General features: G+C 36.0%; 2 protein-coding genes and 1 pseudogene across 2 annotated transcripts; all 3 read right to left on the bottom strand.

Moving 5' to 3' along the window:
- Nucleotides 1–1,632: 1,632 nt before the first annotated feature.
- On the bottom strand, nucleotides 1,633–9,051 carry LOC126617189 (receptor-like serine/threonine-protein kinase At1g78530; annotated as a pseudogene).
- Nucleotides 9,052–11,081: 2,030 nt separating this feature from the next.
- Nucleotides 11,082–11,988, bottom strand: LOC126617188 (putative FBD-associated F-box protein At5g38570). The gene is made up of 3 exons (XM_050285223.1): nucleotides 11,983–11,988; nucleotides 11,477–11,605; nucleotides 11,082–11,387 (listed from the first exon to the last, which is right to left on the bottom strand). The coding sequence occupies exons 1-3, from the start codon at nucleotides 11,986–11,988 to the stop codon at nucleotides 11,082–11,084; spliced, it is 441 nt and encodes a 146-aa protein (XP_050141180.1).
- A 407-nt stretch (nucleotides 11,989–12,395) lies between these two features.
- Nucleotides 12,396–21,352, bottom strand: LOC126615196 (actin-related protein 4-like). Its single transcript, XM_050282970.1, has 21 exons — nucleotides 21,210–21,352; nucleotides 21,003–21,094; nucleotides 20,103–20,276; nucleotides 19,941–20,014; nucleotides 19,281–19,361; nucleotides 17,892–17,952; nucleotides 17,709–17,758; nucleotides 17,080–17,134; nucleotides 16,709–16,786; nucleotides 16,564–16,617; nucleotides 16,265–16,318; nucleotides 16,115–16,175; nucleotides 15,459–15,510; nucleotides 15,212–15,278; nucleotides 14,387–14,449; nucleotides 14,221–14,283; nucleotides 13,847–13,909; nucleotides 13,333–13,397; nucleotides 12,952–13,020; nucleotides 12,741–12,818; nucleotides 12,396–12,646 (listed from the first exon to the last, which is right to left on the bottom strand). Exons 1-20 carry the CDS (start codon nucleotides 21,220–21,222, stop codon nucleotides 12,773–12,775), a joined length of 1,335 nt encoding a protein of 444 aa, XP_050138927.1. The 5' UTR covers nucleotides 21,223–21,352; the 3' UTR covers nucleotides 12,396–12,646; nucleotides 12,741–12,772.
- Between the last annotated feature and the right edge of the window lie 53 nt (nucleotides 21,353–21,405).

Raw genomic sequence — 21,405 nt, 5'->3', positions numbered from 1 at the left:
AGAAAATGTGGGGTGTAGAAAATATAAAGTATATGTTGAGAGTGTGGGGTGTGAGGGTATTATGGGGAAGTATGTGGGGTGTAGTAAGATAAATTTTAATTGAAAAAACAAATGTGTGGTGTATTAAATATGTGGGGTGCATTCAACAAAATGTGGGGTGTTAATATAATAAGTCGAATATGAATCTGAAGGACTATCAAATCATCCTTGTTGGTTAATTTTATTTTAGTTTGGGTTTTTATCAGAAATGGTCCTTGAAATTGACCCTCACCATCAAGATGATTCCTGAAATAAAAAATTCAATCAATGTAATCCCTAAAAATAAGTGTTGCAAATTAATGTGGTCCTTCAGTTACAATTCTATTAATATTTTCGTTAAGTGTTAATGTGGCACATAAATGAGCCCCACAAGATTTACATGTTTTTATCACAAATGGTCCCTGAAATTGATCCACATCATCAATATGGTCCCTGAAATTGACCCACACCATCAAAATGGTTCCTGAAATTGAATATCAATCAATGCAGCCCTTGAAAATAGGTGTCGCAAATCAATATGATCATTCCGCCACAATTCTATAAAAAAATTTGTTATGTGCTGATGTGGGTTTAATAATTACTTTAAAAAGTTGTCTAAATACCTTTTTGCACAATGGAATTTTTTTTTCTTCTTATAATAGGGCTTACTCTGAAGAGAGCTCATTTTCATAAATTCTCAAAGACACAAGGCTTAACCAAGGCCTAAGAGGGGGTGTGGAAATAGTTTTCAACCAACAATGGATGCACCTCGGTTATAACCTCATCATCTCAAGGCATACCTCGTTGTTCTTTGCATCACCAGACCACTAGGAAAGTGCCAAACAAGCTCTCCAAGATTAAGGTTGTAAGGATGTTGATCGCCTAAATGTTAACGGTGATGTCCCAAAAGTCATTACCAATGGGCCAAGACGTCACCAAAGGTGATCTTAATCCAGGTTCAATTCGGTGAAGGTGTCAAAGTGTGTGAAGATTGGTGCATTAAGATTTTTTTTTTTTAGAGAATAGAAAGTGAAGGAGGTATAGAAATGTGAACTGGGATCGGGAAGTGATTGCAGGACTAGGTATTTAGGTTGACAATTTTTTTATTAACTATTAAATTATTAAGCCTATTTGTAATTTTTTTTTAATTTAATTAGACTTGTGTGACCTATTTATGTGTCACATCAGCACATAATATAATTTTTGAAAGAATTGTGACATAAGGATTACATTGATTTGAGACACTGACTTGAGGGACTACATTGATCAGTTTTCAATTTCAATGACCATTTTGATGTCGCGGGTCAATTTCAAGGACCATTTTGATGCAATGGATTAATTTCAAGGACAATTTGTGAGAAAAAATGACTTATTAGGTCCATTTATGTGCCACATCAACATTTAACAGATTTTTTAATAGAATTGTGACGGAATGACCACATTGATTTTGCGACACCTATTTTCAGGGACTACATTGATTGATTTTCAATTTCATGGATCATCTTGATGGTAAGGGTCAATTTCAGAGATCATTTGTGATAAAAACCCTTTTAGTTTTGTTTTCATAAGAAAGCTCGAGGTACAAACATTTTGGGTATAAAGAGGTGTACCAATTTAAGTGTCTTTCGCAAGTATGTTATTTTTGAAATGCTCAAACATCTTGACAACCTCAGCAATGGTAGGCCTCTTTGAAGGCTCTGGTTCGAGCCAAACCAATGCAGTACTAATAACAGTGTTTATCTCATCGACTGAACAGCAGCCCAAGTTACAATCAAGTACATATTCCTCCATTCTGTCCTGAACAACTGCCTTCACCTACGAACATCATTAACTGATTGATTTAGTCGCTGATCAACGACGAAAGCAATTTTATGGCAATTCAAGTAAGAATATGGAGGATTTGATAATAATGGTTGCTATGGTTTATTGAATTGTTGAGTTCATAACTTACCCATTTCACAAGCTTTGTTCCCTCCTCAATAAATGCTTCCTCCGTAGGTTTCTTTCTGGTTAGAAGCTCGAGTAAAACCACTCCAAAACTGTAAACATTGTTAGTGTTTGAGCTACTTTTGAGCTCAATTTTTCTATGTATTTGTAATCAATTCAACAAGTAATTGAAATGAATTTAAAGATTGAATATCATAGATGAACTTTTGAGAGAGAATGAGTACACTGCTCCTTGAATCTACATTGGATTTGATCCACCAAAGTCTGCATACATGGTGGGATTTATAGCCGTTGCATACCCCCACACACACACTTGCAGCGTGACTATGATCACGTGCACATCACATGTTTTCATTTAACTCCTAACAAACTAGACACATGGCAAGATATACACCGTAGAGATGTTATAATCTTGTCTATTTCATTACTTATTTGAAATTCAACTAATCTAACACTTAGACCATTCAAACTCTATTTCTTTCTTTCATTCTTCAGCTGCAATGCATCTGATCCAGCTTCCATGCTTATCCACCAACACTCACTTCTAAGCTGGTAGCTGGTTTAACTCCAAGCTTCTCTTTGAGTGTGCAGAATCAATCTTTTGGCAGGGCCTTGGTGAAAATATCTGCAAGCTGATCTTCAGATTTGCAATAGATTAGCTTGATGATGTTTGACTGCAATGCTTCTCGAATGTAATGATATCTTCTTCCAATGTGCTTTGTTCTTTGATGGAACACATGATTTCTTGTCAAAGCAATGGCATATGTATTGTCACAATAGAGAGGAGTAGCTTCAATTTGTTCTTCACCAATATCTTGAAGTACAAACCTCAACCACACAGCTTGAGTGGTTGCTTCAATTGCACTCATGTACTCAGCTTCAGCTATTGACAAAACAACATTATGTTGTTTAACTGAGGCCCAAGAGAAAACCCCACTTCCAAAAGAGAAAGCATATCCAAATGTGCTTTTCATATCAGTTTCATCCCCACTCCAATCACTGTCACAATAGCCTATAAAAATTGTTTTTTTGCCTTTCTCATACTCAATCCCATAGTCTAATATGCCTTGTATATATCTGAGAACCTTCTTTGCTGCTCCCAGATGCTTCTTTGATGGTCCATGCATGAATTTAGCAAGTAGGCTAGCTGTAAACATAATGTATGGTCTTGTTGCAGTTAAGTACAACAGACTCCCAACCAATTGCCTATATACATTTTCATCATTTTTCTCACATTCTTCCTCTTTCTTAAGCTTGTCACTCACCACCAATGGAGTGCTTACAGGTTTGTTGTCCTTTAATCCAAATTTCTGCAGCAAACTAACAACATATTTTCTTTGATTAATGAAAATCCCAGATTCAGATTGTAGTATTATTATGCCAATAAAATGATATAATAGTCCCAAATTTGTCATTTCATATAGGGTCATCATGTCAAACTTGAACTCTTCTAACAACTCAGTGCTGCTACCTGTGTAGATAATGTCATCTACATAGATAAAGACAATAATGCTTTCACTTTCTCCCCTTGACTTGATATACAAGGATGCCTCACTTGGACTTCTAGTGAATCCACAATTGTGCAAATGAGTATCAATTTCTTCATACCATGCCATTGGGGCTTGTTTTAACCCATACAAGACCTTCTTCAGTTTATAGACTTTGTCTTCTGCACCCTGCACTACAAATCCCTCAGGTTGATCAATGTAAACTTCCTCTTGCAACACTCCATTAAGGAAAGCTGATTTCACATCAAGTAGAAATAGCTTCCAATTCTTTTGAGCTGTTAAGGCAATGAGAGTCTTAATGGTATCCAATCTTGCAACAGGAGCAAAAGTTTCATTGAAATCAACACCAGGCTTCTGTGTATAACCTTTGGTAACAAGTCTTGCCTTATGCTTCTGGATTGTCCCATCCATATTCAATTTGGTCTTGTATATCCACTTCACTCCAACAATAGGTTTGCCTAACGGTCTATCAACCAATTCTCAGATCTTGTTTTTCTCTATCATCTCAATTTCAGCATCTATTGCTTTCTTCCAAGCTACATCAGTGGTTGCATTAGTGAAGCATTCTGGTTCAATCATGCTAACATTGCATCTAGCATATATTTCACTTAGTGACTTTTCTTTAACTTGTGTGATTTTAGCAGAACCGGATTCACCACTCTCAGTTTGAGAATCAGTGACCCTTTGAGTTACACAATCACTCCCTTCTAGTTTAATATCATCTCTCAGTGGTAATGGATCAATCTCAGGTAAATTCAGATTAACAGGAAATGATAGTTTCTCACCATTTTCTGCATTCCAACTCCAAGTACCTTCTCATCAAATATAACACTTCTAGACATAAATATCTTCTTGGTACTCAAGTTTTAAATCTTGTATCATTTATCTATCTTTCCATATCCAACAAAGATACCTTTCATAGTGGATTCATCAAGTTTCTGTCTTAATTGTTAAGGTATATGACCATAACAGATACATCCAACCACCTTTAAATGTTGAATACCTGGCTTCATGCCACTGAAAACTTCAAATGGAGTTTTGTGGTCCACAACCTTTGTTGGACATCTGTTGAGTAAATACACTGTTGTGTTAACAGCTTCTCCCCAGAACTCATAGGGTAAATGCTTGTCATGAAGCATACTCTTAGCCATTTGAATAATGGTTATGTTCTTTCTCTCAGCAACACCATTTTTCTGTGGAGAATAGGTCATAGTCAACTGTCTCTCAAGCCCTAAGTCTTCAGAGAATTGAATAAACTCATGAGAGTTGTACTCTCCACCTCTGTCACTTCTTAACTTTAGAATTTTGTAGCCACTCTGCAATTCAACCATGACTTTGAATTTCTTGAACATTTTGAACACTTATGATTTGTGATTTAGGAGATAAACCCAATACATTTTGGTGGCCTCATCAATGAATGTCAAGAAATATATGTTTCCTCCAAATGTTGTGACTTGCATTGGTCCACACACATCTGAGTGAACAAGTTACAGTGGCTTGCTTGCTCTCCAAGTTAACTCTTTATTGAATGCATCTCTGTGCTGTTTTCCAGCAATACACCATTTACAGACACCTGTTGATTTCTTGAGTTTGGGTAGACTCAACACCATTTCTTTATCGGACAATAATTGCAAGATATTAAAATTCAAATGCCCCAACCTTTTGTGCCATTCCCAAGCATCACCCTCAATACTAGCTTTTAGTGCAGAACCATTCATATCCTTCATAAGTAGTGGAAAACATCTATTACCAGTCATCTGTATTGTAACAACATGACTCTCCAAGCTTCTATCTTCAAATATTGCAACCTGGTCATCTCCAAATAATAAGAAATAACCATGCTGCATCATTTGCCCCACACTTAGGAGATTTTCATCCAGTCCTAGCACTAACATTACTTCTTTAATGTGTCTGGTGCCTCCCTTAGTTCAATAACCAAGGTTCATTTTGCACTAGCTTGGACAATATATCCATTACCCATTTTGATTCTTGTTGAAACACTTCCGTTCAGATTAATCAACATAGACTCATGTGATGTCATGTGAATGCTGCATCCACGTCAATATACCAAACATGCTCACTTTTGACTATTACAGCAGAATTACAAGCAAAGAACATAAAGGTTTCCTCCTCCATTTGTTATGCCACTTCAACCTGTTGAACTGGTTTACTTCTGCAATCTCTGGCAAAGTGATTAAATCTGCCACAGTTATGACACTTTGGCTTTCCCTTAAACCTACATTCATCATAGTGTATATTCCCACAGATTTTGCATGCCTCTCTTATGTTCCCCTTGTTAAAATAAGGTTTGGTAGCATATTAAGGCCTATCATTAGCCTTAAAATCACCCTTCTTGTCTCTAAATTTGAAAGGCTTCTTCCCCTTGTACCCAGTGGTTTATGATCCACTTTTGTTTTGAATACTAAGGCTGCTAAATGCCTTATCACTGACTTCCTCATCTTCAGTATGCCTTTTCAACCTCTGCTCAAATCCTTTCAGAGTTGCAACAACCTCATTTGGATCAATCTCATCCAATTTCTTAGTTCCCTCAATGACAGACACAATGTTATCATATGCAGGAGTTAGACTAATTAACATTTTCTCAACTAGTCTCTTGTTTGACAACGTTTCACCAAACATCTTCATCTTATTCACAAGGGCTGGTAATCTAGCTAGATAATCAGAGACGGATTCATTATTTCTCATCCTAGCATATTCAAAATCACGGCGAATACTTTGTAGTTTCACAGCCATGACTTGAGCATCACCCTTGAATTCTTGCTTAAGAACATCCCAAGCATCATTTGCAGTCTCTTGATTTATAGTTCTGGGAAAGATCTCATCACTCACAGCTCCTTGTATCAATCCCAACGCCTTTGCATCTCTAGAGATGAGATCCTGATCAGTAAGAAATTGCTTTTCATCCGTCTCTTTCCCTTCCTTCAATAATGTGAAGCCATCTTCAACAAAGCTCCTCAGATTGTGAGACTTGAATATAGTCATCATTCTGATACACCAGAATTCATAATTGACTCCCGTGACTATTGGTGCATGAAGATCAGTGCTAGATCCAGCCATTTTTATGCTTCTGTGTTCTTCATTGAAAACCCAGATGAACACTCACATATTCACTCCCAGATTCAAATCCAACCTGGCTCTGAGGCAATGTTAGTGTTTGAGCTACTTTTGAGCTCAATTTCTCTATGTATTTGTAATCAATTTAACAAGTAATTGAATATCAGAGATGAACTTTTGAGAGAGAAGGAGTACATTGCTCCTCAAATCTACTTTGGATTCGATCCTCCAAAGTCGGCATACATGGTGGGATTTATAGTTGTTGCATACCCACACACACACACTTGCAGTGTGACTATGATCACGTGCACATCACATGTTTTCATTTAACTCCTAACAAACTAGACACATGGCAAGATATGCACCATAGAGATGTTATAATCTTGTCTGTTCATTACATGATTTGAATTTCAACTAATCTAACACTTAGACCATTCGAACTCCATTTCCTTCTTTCATTCTTCAGCTGCAATGCATCTGATCTAGCTTCTATGCTTAGCCACCAACAAACATTGCCTTTCTCGCTGTTGCTCTTCCCGTATCAAAATATTCTACACAAGAAGGTAATTAAGCAGTATGCTACTAGAAATATTATTGTTAATTCATGGGTGGCACTTCAACTGTACCAGGAACTAAGTATCCGAAAGTTCCAGCTATAAGTGTCGAAACATGAGTTTTATCTGGTTCCATCAAGGTGGCCAATCCGAAATCAGACACTCAAGCCTCCATGTTTTGATCCAAGAATATGTTGCTTGATTTGATATCTCTATGGATTATGTGAGGGATGCAATCGTGATGAAGGTACGATATTCCTCTTGCCGCACCTAGTGCTATTTTGCATCTGGTAGGCCAATCCAAAAGCTTTTTGTCCATTGAGCTTCCTGCATTATTATCTAAAAGCTTTTAGAAGTTCAATTTAAATTTGAACAGTTAAATCTTTTTTTTTTATTATTAGATTTGATCATATTCGATCTCAGCTGTTGAATTAAATAAATTTATAAAATAAAATAAAAAAATTGAACCTGAATTGTTGGATCCACCAATTGTCCAATTAATCATGGCCTTTGGATGACAAAACGAACCAGGATCCTCTCCTGAGCTGTTCCCTAGGGATCCTAGGGATCCCGCAATCATGTCCGTTCATCGTATATCGTACGGTCAGAAATTATTTAAATTTTAAATTTTAAAATTCAAATATAAATAGTACCTAACAAAATCTGACTGCACGATATAAAATGAACAGACAAGATTGCAGGATCCCTAGAAAACTGCTCAGGAGAGGATCCTGGTTCTGACAAAACTAGCCGCTGGGGTTGTGCAAGTGGCTGACAGACCCATGTGCATAGGACCCGCTGGTTATCTGTCGTCAGCTCGTCAGGTGTCACGCGTCTGGTGCTCCGCGTGCTGGGCAAAAGTTAGGCGCGTCTCTTCCACTAACCCAACCCACCTTTCTGACCGGTATTTGACCCAATTTAGCTTCTGACCCATTACGCCAAATTGGCCCAAGGGTTAGGAAAAAATGGGGGGAAATATAAGGTAAATTTTAAGATTACCTTGGAGTTGGTCTACGAAGGTAAATATACAGAGTTGAGATTTTCTGCACCCAATTTTGCCTATGGCCCCTCTGTGCTTTTGTTAATTGAACTAAACATAATTAATGTTAACTTGATAATAATTAAAATAATAAAAAATAAACCAAATCATCAGCCAATTAACAAAGGCACAAAGGGACCACAGGCAAAAATGGGTTCGTAAAATCTCAACTCAAATATACAACTTAGAGATTTGTTTGTTCCCATCGAGATCAACAATTTTAGGTATAAACAGGTGTATTGGTGAAGGGGTAGGGTTGAAAGTTGCAAGCAAGCTAGTTTGGAGATGCGTATGTCTTATTATAATTGGCTAGTGCTATTGATACATCTATTTTTACTTTTCACACATTTTTGTTAGTTTTTTTATGGTTGATCTTCTACCATCTGGGTGTGTGAAAAATAAAAATTGGTGTGTCACCACATAGCTTTATCCTCATAATTTTGCTCTAGTACAAGCCATAGTTGTCGGGCTGTAGAGCATTTCTTGACTTCCCTGAGTACTAAAGTTGAGAGCGTAGTATTGATCCCCGCCATCACTGCTCGATCTTCCCTGCACCATATCTCATAGGCCGGATTAACCATCTTCCGCGTCGTTGAAGTTTGAACGATGAATTTGTCTGGACATTTGAGTGAGCCATCGACGTAGCCTATAAGATCGTAAGCTCTCAGAATGGTGTCGATCTGATACCTCCAGTCAGAAAAGTTGACCCAGTCCAGCTTCATAGGCATAAGATTGTGTATATTTGAGAGCAGATCAAAAATAGGACGAAGCTTCGAAGATCTGCAGCAGCAACAACAGTTGGTCGACGATGTCGAACAAGAATTAACAGGTGGAGGAGCCGCCATTAAAACTGGCATTAAAATTAATTAATTAACTGGATCTTGAAGAGAATGAATGAAAGGAAATAAAACTATAAGCGTTTAAATACAACTCAACCACCCCATCGATGCAGATATCATTTTCTTACTTAGGAATAGGAATCCGATGCAAATGTTATCTTCTTATCAAGAAAGGAATCGGAATATGATTTTCTTACTAGGATAGGAATTCGATGCAAATATTTTCTTATCAAGAATAGGAATCGGAATAGGAATATGAATCCGATAGGACTATCAAATCATCCTTCTTGGTTTTTTAGTTTTTGTTTTCATAAGAAAGCTCGAGGTGCAAACATTTTAGGTAGGGATGGGCATAAAAACCGCCAAACTGAAAACCAAATCAAACCATGTTAAAGATACAAAAAAGAAAAAGAAAAAAAAAAACCATATTAATCGAAAAATTCAAAACCGAGTAACCGGACCGAGTCAGACCGGTCTGTGTATTACATTCTACTCTATTGCAATAAATCAACTGATAATTTGTATGCAGGTTCTGTTAACAAGGCTCATCCGCAGCAAGCAGTGACAATGAAAGTTGAACAAAATAAGGACACGGACCCAAATGGTCGACTTATACAACTTCTTTCACTCATCAAACGTTTTGCAACCCACGAAACTCTCCTCCTCATTTGTAGCCAAAACACATTTGAAAATTTATTGACATCAATCTCCGTTGCAATTCTCTTTTGTTGATGATGTTCAACATTATCCATCCTCAGTTGTACAGCAACAAGGAAATTAATAAGATCTTTTCTGGTTTTTTCTTATGAAGATCCAAATTGTTTGCCCAACTTGTCCTTCATTGCGAGAACATAGGCGACGAGAGCACGAACAAGGTGAAATTGTAAAACAACTGTCATAAGAAAATGGGCCTTGCAACCCTTTTTACTTTTCTTTTTAAAGATCTCGACGGCACAAGTTGAAATTTTATTAATAACAAAAAAAGTTACACCTAGTCAAGGCCTTGTAAATCCAATAAAAACGAATCTTCCTCATTATCCACTTCTGCAGTTCATACATTGTAGCACTACTACTTTGTGTGAGTACATATTGAAGACATTAATTTGAGCAAGAGAGGGAGGAAACATCAAGAGGGAACCGGTGTGGTGCGACATACTGAAAAGAGACAGTTGCACCATATGTAATAGGGTTGCCATCATTAACTAGGCACTCAATGTTGCTCAAGCGCCTGAAGATTTTAGGGTTAATCAGTCTCTCAGATTGAAATGGGCCACAACTCAGATGGATTTTCCCAAGCTTTTTGAACACTCTGCGTCCGCATTAGGCTCGATCGTTGCTGCAATGTGACAACGTACGTGTGTGAGATTAATAAACATGTAGGATAACACTTAATTAATAGTAACGTTCTCTTACTAGATACTTGACATGTTACATGGTAGTGTTCGATTCTTTGTTTCAGCTTGACGATTACGGGCATTCGCCATTCGGAACTTGCAAAGCATCAGTTATGATTAATGCACATATATCACAAAAAAGTTGGCCATAAAAGTTCAACGTTGAAATTAAAATCTGCCGTGGACATTTCCACTTTTGAGATACTGATATAACAGAAGACTAATCTACAAGATGAGGGAGGCAACAACACGAGTAATCTCAAGCAAGGATTATGAACTTACATCCCCGATATAACTAAATTGCAAACCCAACGTCAAAGCTTTGATGATCTCTCTCTCAAACTGGGTCACCCAAAGTTTTCACTCTTTGTAAGTAAACACGTACAAATGATTCAAAAAATGGTTCTATTTCGTGGTATAACTATCGGACTCCCATGTTAACGACACATATATTCTCAAATGTCGCCTTTAAATCTCCAGAGGAAAGCCGGCGTTAGATTAAAATTCAACGAAAGTAACAGAAATTTTAAGAGTTGATCCAAATGAGTTGAAATTGGAGAGCAGCACAAGCATGACTAGTGAGCATAAGAGATGATCCAAACATGAGAAAGAAGAATTGCGCTCATGTTTTAAATTAGAAGAAGAAAAAGAACGTTGATGAGAAAATATGTGACACAAAACAAACTGCAAATTAATCATACCAAAACCTAAAATTTCATTTCAACTTGACAAGTCTTTGAACCCCTTCGAAACAGCAAAACTTCCTTCCGCAACGCATTCTCTTCTGCAGATTGGCGATCCCCAAAAGCCTTCATGGTAGAAACAGTCATCTTATTCAAAACTTCGCCGTTCTTTAACAAATATGTCACCACTTCTTTGTCATACGGTCTTCCCCTGAATTCGTTTACTGTGGTGATCTTGAGGTGTGACATCAAACAAATAGGCACAGCCTCTGGTGGATCAAATTCTTCATCCTCGGCGTTTGAGTATTCTTCAGCAGATTCGGTACAATACTAAAAATCATTGAAAAGAAGGAATGACACGAGAATCCTGAAAGACTGCAGACCGGGAAACACGTAGCAGCAGTGGAAATAAATCTTACTTGACGTTTGATAACAAGATTTTCTAGCTTTGGTGAGCTCTTGAGCAACTTTGTTAGCAATTCCGAGTAATCGCAATCACTAAAGTCCAGCTCCAATTGGTTCAAATTATCAAAAACAGGCAAATCACCCTACATGAAAATGAAGTTAAAAACAATGATCAAAGAGATACTCACGCAGGAAGCGAACGTAGTTATAATCCCGAATTGCATTTGATAGAATAAATGCCGAACAATGATAATTGACAACTAAAAATAGGTGGGATGAAGTGGATGTTTCTACACTGCATCTAGTTCAAAATGTCACTTTGTACTACGGTTTAATGGTATTCCTTTCACTTGTGAGTGACATGTCTTAGGTTTGATTCTCGCCAAAGACGAATTTGAACCACATTATTATACTGTAAAACTAGGATTGCTTATTGCACAAGGTTTGTAATTACTTGTCACTTGTAATTTAGACAAGTAATTAGACATCTAAGTCAATCAAATTGGAAATGGTTTCACACATCCATGTTGAATTGTTCATCAAATTCAAGGGAATAAATGGTTACGATAATTTCTATTAAAACCAAAATCATCAACTTGTTAAATGCATATAGGCTGCTAAACGGTATTCTTAATTTTTTATTTTTTTTTATTTATTAGATGATTTTGAAATTGTGATCTACGACATAGTTAATGACAGCAACGATTATAACATTTGTAAGACGAAAAATTTGTCAATTGCAATTCGGGTGGATAAATGCGATCTAGGGTGCACCCAAGTAATATTGGCTGGTATCCGAATTCATGCATTTCCGCGATGGGAAATGATTTTCACATGTCTTTTTTAGCCTTTCACACACTCCTATTTAATCTGTTTAGTTTAATCAATCCGATGGCCATAAATAAAGAGGGTCGTGTAAGAAGCAACATAAGCTGTTAGAAATGTTATATGGCCTTGACATATAAAACTAGTCGAGCTAGCAAAGTTGGTGTATAAACTAGATGAACACTCTGAACCCTAATCAACGGACATTAACACAAGCTACAGCAGTGAAAAGTATTGCGGTACACGGGATAAGCGATGATCGATACAAAACAAAGCATCCCTCCATCCATTTCGACAACACGGGCTTTGAAGCTTTGATCATTCGGGAAAAGGCTAGCGTGATGGAGAACGAGAGAGACCTGAACGTAGAAAAGTAATTTCGCGTTTATAATTTATATTAGGAGAAAATATAAGAATCCGGAAGTAATAATTAAGTTGACATCGAGCACAAACCTTTCCTACTTGCTAATCAGAAAACAGAAAATTCAAGGGCACTTTCGTTGTATGTAAGAAGCTCCATGCTCCTCGTACCTGTCAATCGCAATCATATGAAGCAAAATATCAAGAAGGAACTATAAAACACTTTACATGATTTCTTAATCACCATTTACGATGTAGACCGTTTAATACAGATAAGCAAGACTGGTGAAGTCATGAAACTTACTCAGCCTTGGAGAACCACATTTGCTGGAATGAACCAAGAGACGCCAATATACTTCCGCCTATCCAAACACTGCAAAATTAAACACCAACATGAAGTCAGGGGATGAGAAATTGGATGAATGTATATTGCAAACACTAAATTCAACAACACATAAGCTATAACTAGATAAGGTGAAACTTGAAACCAGTTTAGTGAGTTTCACAATTCATTTTTCACATCGTTTGATCTGTTAATGCATCATTGATGTGAAATTGTAAATCCTTAGATGAAATAAATCAGAAAATTAACAAACAGTTGCAGAGTTGCAGCCAAATTGCTTATGTACGGGATCTTGTGCCGGCATGGGCAGAGGAAAAGAGGACTTGAAGCTATGCATATTACCTGAATCGCCTTTCTGTTGAATTGCCAGCCACCAATACTTTGACTCTAGCAGCTTGAGGAGACTCCTGCAGATTGAATGACGGGATTTTAATAATTCATACTAGAAATACTATGTCTTTATTCAATGCCCATGAAGCTATAAATAATTAATCAAATAAACACTACCAGTTGGAAAAGGGGAGTAGATAAAACAATGACATCAAACTATTAAGCCAATGGCCAATGTTTTCATGAACTGATGGAAATGGGGAAAAGCATGTTTGCTATTGCTTGCGGCACAAACACATTGAACAACACAACAATAAGATCATAGTCTCCTAAGTTGTAATGGCACAAACACATTTAGTACTAAAATCTTACAGTGAATTCTGAGATCGTGAAATTGTTACTGCTAAATGAAACCATATACCAAATAGATTCCAAATTCAATAACCGAACGTTGGCTGGAAGAAAAATAACAAGAAACAGGAAAAGAGAAATAAGACCATGGTAGTGTTTCATTTAAAAGCTATACCTCCAGCATATCTTTCTCAAGGCGTTCCTTTAGCTGTTGCATTGATGCTGTGCCACCGGCAAGCTGTATAAAATAAAGAAGGAAAACCATATTATATTTCTGAAGTATGTTCTGCTACGTCGCATGTGAAGAAATTCTGTGGAACTTTTGAGGTTAATGGATGTAACGCTTTCAGGAAGTCCGCATATTCCCATAGAAATTGTAACACTCTCAGTAAGTCCCAAAAGATATTTATTTGCATCCAGATGTCTAAAGTAAACCAATTTTTGCTAATTTTTGTCAATTACTTGGGGAAACATAAGAGATATCACGCATAAAATAAGTGATTTCACACTCTGAAAAGAAAAATAAATAAGTGAGTGCATGCATTTTACCAGTATGCTACTAAATAATTCGCGACGGATGTCCACATCACACTTGTTAATGCTCTCGATAACCTGGAGAGCAAACCAGAGAGGTTAACCATGAATTAAAAATTGAGGGGGAAAAAGAAAAAAAGAGAAATACACCCACTTATTGTCAAATAAAGCAAAAAATTACCATTTGTGGAAGACCACGAACAGCGGGAGCAATCTCTGCAAAATGCTCCATACCAGGAATTGTCTGACATTTTCATGCAAACAAATTATGACAGGTAAAACACGCATGAAAAATATATTATTCTTTACCAATTAAAACATATATTTATGCAACTAATCCATCCAGAAATCACTTCAACAGAAAAGCATTTGGTAACAGGGATATCATAATAGTATCAGGGATCAAACTTTCTTATGAAGTACAATTTACAATTGACTTGTATAATGTGGTCCAGCAATTTTTTTTTTTTTTTAAATTGTAATATCCAATCCAAAAAAAATTCCAGGAGCCTAATCAAATTATGAGACTGACCAAGCTCTATTTCACAAGCATATTTTATTTCATATATCAAAATATCACCCATGCAATCAGTAGACATGAAGAAGTTAGTAATCAAGTAATGAACTATTCCACGAAAGCCAATTTACTGATTAAAAACTAAAACAGTCAAAAGAAACAAATTCGAGATATTCTTTGAGTCAGCACTTAAGTGTAAAGAACGCTGAAAACAGACGGAGCATATGATGGACTTATTGTCCATTGTACTTTGCTAGAGATTTCTTGTCAGAAACATAATAATAATTTGGTCAGAATGAAACAGCCATATCTCACTTCACACAAGGTTCACATATAAAGATGAAATTGGTAACTTCAAAGCGTCAATTAAATGAAATTATTGAATAAATAATAACAGATCATGGTTAAATGCAAATGTGTCCCATGAGATTTTCAAGCATTCAAGAAAAGAGTAACAAGCTGGCATCATGTAGTTCAGAAGACATCCACCTGAGCCAATGATGGGTTAAATAGAATGTCAGGAATCTTGAATCTATCAGCACCGATTTCAATTGTCCTGTATCATGCATGATCATAAAGTAACTACACATTTATATAAGAAACAGAAATCAAGGCTAATTAAATAGTAGACAATATGCGCAAAATTAGGCAGTCATCATTTAACAAAGTGCACCATGAATTAACAAGATTAAGACCAGATCTAAGGAATTCAAAGATGCAAAAGAATAGGACTCACTGGCCATCAGGAAGCTCATATGAGGTCATTGGAATGTTTGAATACGCGATTTCTGGAAAATGAAAATGAAAATCCTATTAGAAAGCTAATTGAACATTTTTTTTTCTTTGCTTGAAGAATAGAGCATATAATACAGCTACGGACAATATGAAAATAACTGACAAGGTTGATTCATTGAAAAAAGAAAAAGAAAAAAAAGAGTAGAGCATCATCCATTCATCGTGTAAATGTAAACGATATCGTAGAACTCCAAGCAATCAAGTTGTCAAAAAACTAAGCATTCTTTGCCTGCAAAAATCCCAAAACTCAAACGGATCAAGCTGTCAAAGAATTAAGCTATCTCTGCACATCTAATTGCCTTAACATTTGAATAAGTTTATAAATCAAGAAACCTTTTAGAGAAAATAAGTTCATAAATGGACCTCCAGGCAACGATCAAGGATATCATTTGTGAATAAAGGGAAAATCCAAACAAATTCCCTTCCAAATATTAGGTATTATACAAATGAATATTGTTTAATCTCAGTAGCAAAAATAACATAATAGCCAATTGAACGAAAAATGGAATCTGCTATCCTGAACAAAAATTGATGTCATTGACCAAGTCTATAGTCTAAAAATATTAAAACACTTGAGAGAAGGGATGAATAGCAAACCATCATATGGAGTGTCCGGGGATCTACACACACATTCTTTAATGTCACTAGCAATTATCCTCTGCCACGAAGAAACATTCAGCAGAATTGGAAAAATAATACATCATGTGATTCATATCTCAATAAGAAATATTCTGGTCAATCACAAACCTGGGAATAGAGTCTGTAGCTTTCTGTGGTATTTGGAAAATCAACATCTACTACCTACAACATTGAGAATATCATTAAGCTCTAAATAAGGAAAACAAAAATATGCATCAAAGTCGAATACCTACCAAGTCTCACAATTGGTAACAAGATAAACAAAAGTGCATAGTTCCAGAGGAACAATTAATCACCAGACAGCCAGTATACCAAGCCACCACTATAATTTTCAGAATGGAAGCATATTTTGCAACTCTTGCATACAACTATTTTTTAATACATCTACCAATAAAATCAAAAGGTACCTGAAACTCTCCAGGTCGCGTTTCTTTTCTCTTGAAAGAATATCTGGGTTTAATCTACAAATAAATAAGAAGGATTAATTAAGAATACAACAGTAATTTCAGGCCATTGATTCCCCTCCAAAACCAAATTTGTGTAGTCACTCACCGTCATTCCTTTACTTTCCAAACTTTTTGTCAAACAATCAGTAAGAAATTCTCCTCCAATAGGAGAAGATAACACAGCCTGTAACAAGTTGAAAAACAACAAAACAGGAAAGAAAAAGAGTGTCAAAAAATTGAGAATGATTGGTTACAAATGATATCATAGAAACAAGCATTCTTAAATTTTCAGTTTTTTTCAATTTGGACAGAAGGTTTCTAAAGACGTTTATACAGTGCATGAGTTCAGTCTACAAGCAGCTCATGAACAAAATAAAAGACATAGCTCACCCTGAAATGTAACCATATAACAATGACCAACAAATTAACTTCTTGTCAAGATCAATCATTTAATTTGGTAAGAAAAGTGAGAAATACCTTTTGAAGAACATAGCCATCATGAACTGGAGCAACTGTAGTTGATCCTCCACCACTAGGTAAATTTTGTGATTTTGCATAATACCATATGTTAGTTTTGCATTCACAATAATCAGGCAAAATATAAACGGACAATCAATACATCATTAAATCATACTAGAACCGATATTAAAAACTCGTACAAGTTCTACATTGTAATAAAACAATTTCAAATCCACAGATGTAGTATTCCATAAAGTTTGAAAAATTCAATTGATACATTATCGTTTGGTTTATGATTCCTAAAGTTACATCCAAAAACATCAGATTTTCAGAAAGTTTCTGCATGTGTCCACTTTTACCAAAAGTCGACTGATAGAGATAATTTTTTGACATTTTTTTTAGAAGATGAACGGATTTGTATAGACATCAACAGTCTCTTTCTTGGGATTAACATAAAGCAAAAACATGTGGATCCATGGTCTGCATGAACAGAAATTGAGTCCCAAGTGAACAGTTTAACTTAATTAAGCTTATGCATAAGCGTGAAAATGAAAGGATGAAATAATATATAATTGTAATAAAACAAAAGAGGATGTGCAAGTACTAAAATTAAATATGGCGAAAGTCAAAATTATGTAGTCTCTTACCCATCAACTACTAATGAGGTAGCACGGCCTGATGCAAATGATGTGAGAACCTGGCATAAAAGAAATTCCAGTTACTCACCAATTGCAGTCTGATATTTAAAAGGAAACAAAGAACAGAGTCTGTATATAGTAATCCATGTTCTACAAGTTGGAATCAGGGAGATGAGATGAACAGGGGCGTACAGCATTCTTGGCCAAAAATAAGGCAGGAACTTTGTACTTTTCAAACATAAGTTCTGTTGTCCTGTTGGGTACAAGATAAAACCATCACTTAACATAAAAAGTAAACTACATAAAGACACCAATTTAAACCATCAATAATTATGTAACAAATAATATCATTTGCATAAAACCTTTTATCAAGTGGGTCCAGCATAATTATTACGAATGAGGATCCTCACCGGATCCTCCAATCACATCCGTTCATCGTACATCGTGCGGCCAGTTTTCGTCTGGTACTGTTTATATTCAATTTTAAATAAAAAAATGTACAATGATTTCTAACCACATGATGTACGATGAACGGAAGTGATTGAAGGATCCAGCAAGGATCCTCTCTCAATTATTACAAGTTAGAAACTTAAGAAAAACAAAATCTAGGTATGCAACAACAGTACACAGACATGATGAAGCCATCAGTCTACACAGCAAAAAACTATAGTTCATTCTATAACAGACTTGCATAACATATATATCACATTTACCAGCCTTGTATGTGATAACAAAAAATTTATATGCATTTGTCAATCTAATGAGTTAATACAACCATTTTCTCAAGTGACTCCATATAAGTATTACAAGTTAAAAACAAAGAAACCAATGTATGCAAGTAGAGTACAGGAACATTTATTACAAGTTAAAAACAACAAATATGCAATTAGAGTACAGGAACATAATCAAGACATCAGCTTCGACAACAGAAAACATCACATTGTATATCAGAGTCTTGCATAAGATTATATATATGATACTTAAGAGCATCTCCAATGGAAGATGCAAGATGCCTTGGAATGGACATTATGCATCTCTTGTTGTCCAGAAAGCACTCCAATGGACAAGATGTAAGTACCCATCTTGGCCCAAAACTGTAAATAGCCATCTTGTTGTTTAAGATCTTTGAAGGTGGACCCCGCTAGTAAAGAGAGAAAAGCAAATGGGATCCCAAGTTCACATCTCCCCCATTGGAGTAGAACTTGTAGTTGCATCTCTCCATTGAAGATGCTCTTAAGTAAGTAATATCAAGTAAACCACATGGTTCACACCCATTAACCAGTCTAAATCTACAAGTCATGATACCATTGACAAAGCTACCTATCTCCAAAGGCCTATCCCTGGTTAAATCTGAACTTGTTACACTTACGTTTTCGAGAAATAAAAGTAGTTAAATGTCATGTTTACCTAAATTATCTCTTTCCCATCAATCAAACCTAAAGTTCAGCTTTTCAAAGGCATAGGGGTAACCCTGAAGTCCAAGTTTATCACAAAAGAATACACAAAAAATCGCATAAGCATTTTGGCTTGACTTAATTACAATTTTGAACTAATCAGAAAATTTAATAATTACCAAATTACCTTTCTCTTTGTTGTTGAGTGTTCGAAGATGGCTCTGCAAGTAGCATTGGATGCTCTTTAGGATCAACCAATAGGCATTCCCTGAAAATAATAGCAAAGCACTTAGTGATATGGTAATATACTGAAATAGAATTAAATTATTGGAAAATAGAAATTGCTAGATGGAGAACTAACTAGGAAAAGGATAAAATCCAAGCCTTCACAATATGTAAAAGTATTGGATGGGACTTTTGGAACAACATATGTTGCTACAGTATTACAATATCTGTTAAGTCCAAACTCATATTAAATGAAAAATGGAATATAATTGGACAAGAGAAACTTATAACATATGATGATCACTCCTAGAAAAGAGATGGAATCAATATTCTTCTGACCCAATATCAGCGAGGAAATTTTGTACCAAAGCATTACCGCAGTTATAACATACGACAGAAAACAGTACTAGATAGATTGCCAAAATTACAATATATCATTTGTTGATCATTAGATCCTAAACTGAAACTAGGACTATTATGTCCACAAGCCTAGTAGAAGAAGCTAACTGCTCAGGCCGTTGCATTATATGAATGCCTTATCTCACTTAAATCAACTCACTAATCAACAATTGAAATGAGAAAAAAAAATTTAACCCATTATAATTCATCCATTAGTAGTTACCTAAAAGCATGGTCCCATATACCCTCCACAGCATCCCAGTCAACAACAACTCCATCCTTTATGGGTGACAGCACCTGATACAACAGCAGTAGTTAATCAAAATATTATTACAAAAGATCTGAACTGTGCTTCAATTACAAAAGCCTTTAATTCAAAACTGACCTCCATATGATCCCGACGGTACCCTAAGGATTGAGATCCTACATATAACTTGCGTTTTCCCTTGGCTTTGTCAGAATCAAGAGATTTTGAATTATTCTTTGGATCTACAGCAGATCCAGAATTGTTTTCCGTTTCAGTTGCATCAACTTCCATCTGATCAATTGACCCAACAACCTAAATGAACAAAAACAGATGCAAAAATAAGGTTACATTTTTAATTCACTTGAACTAGTGATAATGAATATCCAATTAACAGGCAGACGCACAGTAAACAAATTCTACACCTAATGTGACTGATTTAATTAGAAAGGTCCATCCCCTAATACCTGGAAATTCGATGCATATAAATTTCATAACTAATAAGTCTAAAAAAATTCGGAAAAAAAAAATGAAAAGCTTCATCCATTCTTCAAAAATTCCAAATGATTACACATATATCCCACCAGCCTTAACGCCCCCTCTATTAAAGATGTTCCATCAAAAGTTTCACATTATCCATCATGGTGTGGAAAATTGAGATGAAGGACTCATCATTCTTCTGAGTAAACAACAGCATACAATTCAAATACTTTGGGACGGTCGAAACACCAAATCTGTACCCAAAATGACTCATAAAGAACAATTCTTTAGCTAAAAATCTTAAAAGTTTCAAATGGGCAATTGAAAAACACTCTGCATTACCACTAAATTTGACCAAAGGGGTAAACATTTCCCAAATCTATAAAATGAAAATCCTCAGTGCTACCACTACAAGTTCGCATTTCGATTAAACATAGTAACAAAGTTGTGAAATTTTCTACAACAATTAAGAACTTCAAGAATAAAAAGAACATACCAGAGTAACTGTAACTGCCACTATGCAAAGTCGAACTAAAAATTGAGCAGAAAGGAAGCACATACCGAAGGGAAGACAGCTTTCGGCGCTTCTTCACCGGCATAGCCGGCTTTGCAAGTGTGCGAGCCGAGGTCAAGCACGATAGCTGATACCTCATCTGCAACACCAAAGAAACCAGAAATTCCCCCAAAAAAATCAGAAAAAAAATGGAGGAAAAAAAAGAGAGAAATCTCTGTAGCATGCGAGTGCTGTTAGGTTTTCTCGGAACTCACCGCCTCCGTACATAATCGAAGCTTTCTGAGAGGTGAGTTTCGGGGAAGAAGGAGACGGGCTGCTCTGCGAGTGCTGGAGGAGAAGGAAAGAGGGAAGGGTTTAACGGATTTTGGATTTCGGGGGTTAGAGTGGGAAAACCAGCGTTTTTATCTTTATTTTTTATTTTTAATTTTAACTATATTACGAATTTGCCCC

This window comes from Malus sylvestris, chromosome 3 (genome assembly GCF_916048215.2).
Source record: "Malus sylvestris chromosome 3, drMalSylv7.2, whole genome shotgun sequence".
Lineage (NCBI taxonomy): Eukaryota > Viridiplantae > Streptophyta > Magnoliopsida > Rosales > Rosaceae > Malus > Malus sylvestris.
Note: the sequence above shows the minus strand (reverse complement) of the source record. Positions and strands in the feature narration are given on the sequence as shown.

Excerpts from the sequence above, each read along its gene's own strand:
- LOC126615196 (XM_050282970.1), bottom strand. Across the intron at positions 20,015-20,102 it reads ACCGTCGGGATCATATGGAG|GTGCTGTCACCCATAAAGGA; the intron begins GTCAGTTTTGAA and ends CTGTTGTATCAG. Across the intron at positions 13,910-14,220 it reads AATTATTTAGTAGCATACTG|CTTGCCGGTGGCACAGCATC; the intron begins GTAAAATGCATG and ends TATTTTATACAG.
- LOC126617188 (XM_050285223.1), bottom strand. Across the intron at positions 11,388-11,476 it reads ATCTTGTTATCAAACGTCAA|TATTGTACCGAATCTGCTGA; the intron begins GTAAGATTTATT and ends AATGATTTTTAG.